At 51.6% G+C, this 7272-nt stretch overlaps 1 protein-coding gene across 1 annotated transcript in view; it reads right to left on the bottom strand.

Moving 5' to 3' along the window:
• LOC125915018 (transmembrane protein 132C-like) overlaps positions 1 to 6202 on the bottom strand; it is a 48760-nt gene extending 42558 nt beyond the window's left edge. Inside the window, exon 1 of the mRNA XM_049620640.1 lies at positions 6126 to 6202. Within this exon, the coding sequence (XP_049476597.1) occupies positions 6126 to 6202 (77 nt within the window). The remainder of the gene's footprint in view (positions 1 to 6125) is intronic.
• Between the last annotated feature and the right edge of the window lie 1070 nt (positions 6203 to 7272).

Below are 7272 nucleotides of genomic sequence, written 5' to 3'. Positions count from 1 at the left end.
TTTAAGACTGCAGGGTTCTCCTTCACGCGTGGAGCTTTAATACAGGGTCTTTCAGAACACGGAGGAAGGGGAAAGCCGAAGGATCCCGTGTCATGAGAGTGTCGCGAACGCTTCTTCCGCGCTCTGTCGGTAACAGCGTGAGCTGGCTCCCGTCTGCCCGCCTCCCACCATCATCCCATTCCAGCGGGAGCCAGGGACTCCCTGACTGGGGGCAGCAGCCTTTCCGAGATGGGGCCCAGCTTCCTGCCCACTGGGGTGGCGTTCTCTTGAGTCATTCCTAGATTTCCTGTGGGGGCAGCCTTCTGCCCACCGACGGGAGTGGAGACCCCAGGAAATGAGGAACAGACTGGTTCCAAGAGGTGGACAGTGTTCTGGGGTCACTGCTGCAGCTTCCAAAAGGAACTTGTGTGTGTGTGCGCGTGTGTGTGTGCGTGTGTTTGTACATGTGCATGCATCTGTGTGAATTTGTGTGTGCATATATGTAGGTGTGTGCCAGTGTGCATGTGCATGGATGTGTGCACGCACACACGTGTGCCTGTGCGCGTGTGCATGTGTGTTTATGTGTGTGACATGTATGCGCGTGCATGTGTGCACCTGTGTGAATTTGCGTGTGCCTATATGTGTGGGCACGCACGTGTGTGTATCCTCTGAAAGCCGGCTCCTTCTCCCGCGTGTAGGATTCCTCGCCTGTCACTGACGGAGACCACAGTCACCACCAGGGCATCTGAACAAGCACCCCTCACCTCTCAGGTCCACTGTGAAAACCGCGGGCTGTCGAATGTTCTCCCCCCGCCGAGTGGCTTGGGTTTGTCTTCTGTTCAGCTTCTCAAACACTGACTCCTTTTGGCCATTACCTTCTGCTGCCTCACATCTGCCTTAGCTATCGGGTGCAGAAAATAAAATGCATCGGCAACTCCACGAATGTTTGAGGTCCAGTCCGGGGCTCGGAGAACACGGGGATTTCTTGAGCTCGTTGCTACTTCAAGCTCCATTACGTCTTCCCCAACACTGCTCCTCTGGTCCCGGGCAATGAGCTAATCTCTCTAGTTTTGCAAACTAGGCACATGGGACGTCTGTTTGTAAAATAAATACCCACGTTCTGCTTTCACAGCTTTGCTCCTACAAACGCCCAAGTCCGCCTCCTCATGCCTACTGTTCTGGTCTTTGAAACCTCAGGCTGGTCGTCATGAGCCAGTGGTGTGCCAGCTCTTACATTTGGGGGGAGGATTTTGCAAGCAGATTGTTAAAAGACAGCGGTTGTTGAAATATACATTGTAGAAACTTACAAGGGAGTAACCTATATAAGAAAACAAAGACAACCAATAAATACTCAAAGCCCATTCTTCCCTAATTATTCTACCAGTTTACAAAATCTAGTTCTCATGAGGTTGTCCTTGCGTGTCTCTGAGGGGGACGTCCTGTACCATGCAGGGCCACTGCCCACCTCTACCCAACTGTGTGTTCACTGCTATCTCACCTCCAGCTTGAAACTGGAGGCAGTGGGAGTATCTACACCAGAGAAATAGGGGAACACTGCACCTCAGGACCCTTCCCCTCAGAGTGCCAGCTGTGAGACACTGACCCTCACACCCCTGGTGGTGTCTGATGGGCCAGTACTACATGGATGACTTATAGGGCAAATGTTCCCAAATAGGGCAAATGCACGCCAACGACTGCCTTACTCTCATCCAACCACCCTGGGCTGGGCAAGCCTCCAATATGCCTGCTGAGGATTCTCCACTCGTACAGCTGCTGGTCTATTCCTGCGCTTTGTTCTACTCTGTGCCCCAGGTGGCTGACTCGGGGGGCCGTTCACCCTCGCTCCAGGGAAGTCTGGCTAATGGGGACACAATACCAGATTGGAGGGCAGGGGAGAGGGAGGTTGGGCGCCTGCCGGTCTCCGCTCAGCAGCACGATGTGGTTAGCAGCTGTATTCCTGCATTGGGGTGGCCCCACCTCCAAAGCCCCAGCTCTCATGAGGCTCCAGCAAAGGAGGTGCCTTCCCAGCCCTTCAGGCCCAGGGGTGCCTCAACCTGCCAGCACCTCTCTAAACAGTTCCTTCAATTACAAACAATTTTCCATTAAACTTAAAGTGTGCCTTCGGGGTGCCTGGGTGGCTCAGTCACTTAGGCGTCCGACTTAGGATCAAGGCATGATCTCATGGTCTGTGGGTTCGAGCCCCGCATTGGGCTCTGTGCTGACAGCTCAGAGCCTGGAGCCTGTGTCTCCCTCTCTCTCTGTGTCTCCCTCTCTCTCTCTCTGCCCCTCCCTCGCTTGTGCTCTCTCTGTCTCAAAAATAAATAAATTTAAAAATATTTAAACTTGGAGTGTGCCTTTTGTCTGCCGCTGGCACCCCAGTGGGTGTGCTGGGATGTCTTCCATATGTTCTCCATCCGTCCTCAGTCCTGGCTTACTTCCTCCTCCTTGGCGGTGATGTTACTCCCTTGGTCACGACAACAAAGAACTTTACCCATCCCTCAATGATGGCCGATCGCTTCATGTTTCTCCAGTTTCTTGGAGTTGGCCTCACTTTGAGTCACCATAGACTCTATATCATAACAGATCATACACTCTTTCTTGGCATTTTGGTTATACGCTTGGGGCTGTGTCTTGACTAAGTTTAGTGAACTATTATGGTTAAAATAATTCACCAGAGCCCAAACAGAAGGAAATATCATGACAAATGCCTCTCTGCCTAAAGAAAGTAGAGTTTGGGGGCGCCTGGGTGGCTCAGTCGGTTGGGCATCCAACTTCGGCTCAGGTCATGATCTCACGGTCCGTGGGTTCGAGCCCTGCATCGGGCTCTGGGCTGACAGCTCAGAGCCTGGAGCCTGTTTCGGATTCTGTGTCTCCCTCTCTCTCTGACCCTCACCTGCTCATGCTCTGTCTCTATCTGTCTCAAAAATAAATAAATGTTAAAAAATTAAAAAAAAAAAAAAAAAAGAAAGTAGAGTTTGGCTCATGAACTTTCTTTGGTAGGTGGGCATGTGGCACTCAGTCTACCATGATGAAAAGTAGCATTAACTCAACTGTTCAGTAGCGAAAATTTCAAGCAAATACAGACAATCTAATACGTAGCCATCAGTCACTTTCAATGACTGTCTATGTTGAGGCGACCTTGTTTCGACTGTGCACCTCAACGATTTTACGCTGAAGAACTTCAACCCAAAACTCAGGTATCATGCTGCTTTACTCTCAAATACCTCGTTTTTTTTTTTTAAGCACAATTACATTTCCATTATCATATCTAACAAAATTAATAAGTTCCTAATGTAAAAGTTTCCCTAATTATCTCAAGGATATTACTTGATATAATTGGATGGTTCCCATCAGAATCCAAACAAGGCCAACACAGAGCATTTGGTTGTTATGTTCTCAAGTCTTTTGTGTTCTGTGAATAGTGCCACTTCCCCTCTTCATTCGTGCAGTTGATACTTTTTGAAATACTAAGTCATTTGTCCTGTGACGTCCAGGCACTGGTTTCTGTGGCTGTGTCTTTGCCATTCGACTGGTTCTCCCCCCGTCTTTCCTTTTCTTTGGTTGTTGGATATCAAGTCGTTACACATATCAAGTGGTGTCGGCACAAATACTTTCTGAGCTGCGCTCTGTGTTTATTGTTATTGTGTACCGAGCCCGGGGGGTAGGGAGGCCAGCATCCGCTAAAGTGTCTTACGTAAGTATTTCTGGGATGAGTAGAGCTGTCATAAATCAGTGCCACGCAGGGTGCGTCAGCCATGCCGGCTGGCCACCCGTTCGCCATGGCTCTGAGAAGAGGTATACTTCTGGAAAGGGCCAACACGTCAAGTGAACCTCGAGCTTTGGAATGAGAAGCCTTGCAGAGTCCCAGCAGGATGGAGCAAGTTTTCCTGACCCAGGCAGAGGGCTGTCGCGATGTGTATGGTGGGGGGGGGGGGGCCCTGGCACCACCCGCTGTGAACTCTGTGCCCCACGTGTCACTCTGAGTGAGGCTCCCAGGCAGAGGGTCTCAGCCAGGGGAGAGGTGGTGACGTCTGGAGACGTGTGTGGGTGTCACGCCGGGAGAGGATACAGCCGGCGTCTAGTGGACAGAGGCCAAGGAGGGGCTGACCGCTGCCCCGTGCACAGGACAGACCCCGCGACAGAGGATTGCCTGGCCCCAGCTCTCCATAGCGACGGACCGAGAAAGTCCGCCCCATGGCAAAGCGCCCCATGGCAAAGTGCCGGCGGAGTGGGCCTGGCACACAGCGGGCGTCCTGGTCCAATGGCCAGAACACCTCCTGTCTTGTGTGTGCTCCCCCAAGACACTCTACCTGCGTCTGTCGCTCTGAGATTACTGCACTGTGAGCCCACATGTGCGGACAGTAAGGGATTTTTATGATCTCATCTTATCAATTTAAAAGAGTATGCTGGCACAGGGCTAATTTAATTACGGGAGAATAAACCATCAGGAGGAGAGCCCACGCGGCGGGCCAGGCGAGAGGCTCTGCAGGGACCGGGGTGAGCGAGGACCCAGCGTCCCGGAAGGGGGCCTCACCTGGCTATGTCTCAGTGACCGCCAACAGAGGACAAAAACAAACTCTTCCTGCCGCCTTCACCCACTAGATCCTGTGCGAGCAGGGAAACAGCCATCTAGACAGTGTTCTGCTGTGTCTGTGTTTGTGAGACTGTCCAAAAACACACAGCCGACATTTACTACTAAAATTCCTGTATCGGCCAGGCTGCCTGCTAAGCGTTTTCCATGTGTTACTTAACAAACAAACAAACAAAAAACGCTTCGTAAGTCACCAGGGAAATGCAAATTGGAACAACAATGAGGTGTCACCCTCTACCTACCAGAATGGCCAAAATCCAAAACACTGACAACACCAGATGCTGGCGAGGATGTGGAGTAATGGAGACGCTCATTCATCGCTGGCGGGAATGCAAAACGGCGTAAACACTTTGGGAGACAGTTTGGCAGTTTCTTGCAAAACGGAACACATTCTTGCCATGCGATCCAGCAATCACACTCCTTGGTATTTACCCAAAGGAGTTGAAACGTATGTCCACATAAAACGCTGCACACAGATGTTTATAGCAGCTTTATTCACAACTGCCAAAAACTCGGAAGCAACCGAGAGGTCCTTCCGGAGGCGGGTGGGTAAACTGTGGTCGGTCCAGACAACGGAATATTACTCAGCGCTAAAAATAAACGAGGTGTCGAGCCACGAGAAGACAGGGAGGAAACTTAAATGCACATCACTAAGTCAAAGGAGCCAGTCTGAAGACGCTAAATACTGCGTGATTCCAACTACGTGACATTCTGGAAAAGGCACAACCAGGGGGACAATAGAAAGTCAGTGGTTGCCAGGGGTTAGGAAGAGGGAGAGACGAAGACGCAGAGCACAGAGGATTTTCAGGACGGTGAAAATAGTTTGTGAGATTCTATGATGGTGGATACGTGTCATTACACGTCTGTCCAGACCCACAGAATGTGCACCCCGCCAAGAGGGACCCCTAAGGTAATCTAGGGACCGGGGGCGACAAGACGTGACAGTGAGGGCACATCAGTTGTAACAGGTGCACCACCTGCTGGGGATGCTAACGCTGGGAGGGGGCTGAGCAGGTGCGAGGGCAGGGGGTACACGGGGATTTATGTACCTTCCTTTCAGTTTTTTTTTAATAAGCCTAAAACTGCTCTGAAAAATTAAAGCCTTAAAAAAACAATAAAGACTTCCCGACAATTCCACTGGGCAGTTTCCATCCGTATGCTCCTTTTTAAGCAGGTGAGCAAAAAAGAGGTAGAGAACAGCACAGAAACCCACTCAGGATCACACAGGGATCAAAGTGGCACGGTTAGCGTTTGATCCGAGCCATCTGGCTCCAGAGTTGGAACAGCCAGATTCGCCCGTCCCTCCGCGAAGGGACTGGTGATCTGCTCAGAAACCGTCGGCTTGCAAACATTGTCCCTGATGCCATACCTTTCCCACTGGGGTACGACAGCCATTTGGGGACAACACGCCCACGCACACACGCCCACGGACACCCCCAATGTGCACACACACCACCTTGGTGAGTAAGAATGGATTAATAATAAAAACCAAAAAGGGGAAAAGGGCCCATCCGTCCAGTCTGTGACAGCTCCTTGAGTAACCGCTCGCAGGCACCTGAGGTCTCCTTGAGCCTCGATGGCCAGGCACGAGGGCGCTTGGGCAGGAGGAGAGATGTGGTACAGCTGGGCCATCGATATTTGATGAGGGCGATCGGCGAACTCGCCCCTGCGGGAGCATCGAGTCTCTCTGCAGCAGAGTTTTCCGCGCAAGGCAGCCAAAGCTCTTTCCCAACCGCCGGCTGAGGGGGGGACAGGAACACCAAGCCCCCCGTGCTGGGGCGGCATCCCCCGGTAACCAGCGTCTTGACCCCCCAGCAGCTCGGGGTTCATCTTTCTTTTGTCCTTGTGTGAGCTGCAATTTGGGACACAGTGACCGACCTCTGGTGTCTTCCAACCGTGAGCCACAACAGAGGTTCTCCCGAAGGGTGCAGACGCTGTGACATCTCTCTAGCTTTCAAGGTCAGGTGCGTACTGGGCGTGTGCTTAATTGAGCCCTTTGAGGTCTACTGCCTGGGTTCGAATCCTACCTCTGACACTTCCTAGACGCTCTCTGCCCTTGTTCATTTATTCAAAGCCCCTGTGGTCTGCTCGCCCACCACCTCCCACTCACCTGCCCCTTTGACCTCCTTTTGCAACCCTCACTACCCACGACGATCCAGCCCTGCCAGGCTCCCAGTGCTCCTGCCTCTGGGCTTTGTTCTGACTGTTCCATCCTCCTGCATGCCCTTCCCTCACATACCCACATGGCTGGCGGCCTCCCCTGTCTGTGCTCACACGTCACCTCAGACGTGTGTTTACAGTATGGGACCTGCCCTATCTTTTCTATCCCTTTATCCCACTTTATTTTTCCTCCGTTAATGTTTATCACTACCTGACAGAGGTAGTTGTTTCCTTTTTGTTAATGTGTGTCCCCCACCAGAATGTAAACTCCATCAGAGCAAGGACTCTGCTCCTTGGTCCCCTGCAGTCTTTCCAGGGTCTAGAATAGTGCCTGGAACATGACAGGTACTCAAACATATTTATTGAGCAATTTTAATAAATATTTGCTTCTCAAGTGATTGCCCTAGGGCTGACATTGCACCTGGTTTCTGAAATACAGAGATAAGACTCTAAGCCTCTGGCAGAGAGCTCGTTCTGCGATGTCCCACATTTCGGTTGAGCATCTATCTTCTGCTTTCAGCGAAATGGCCTGAACGAGTGGA

The sequence above is a fragment of the Panthera uncia genome (genome assembly GCF_023721935.1).
Source record: "Panthera uncia isolate 11264 chromosome D3 unlocalized genomic scaffold, Puncia_PCG_1.0 HiC_scaffold_9, whole genome shotgun sequence".
In the NCBI taxonomy this organism is placed as follows: Eukaryota; Metazoa; Chordata; class Mammalia; order Carnivora; family Felidae; genus Panthera; species Panthera uncia.
Note: the sequence above shows the minus strand (reverse complement) of the source record. Positions and strands in the feature narration are given on the sequence as shown.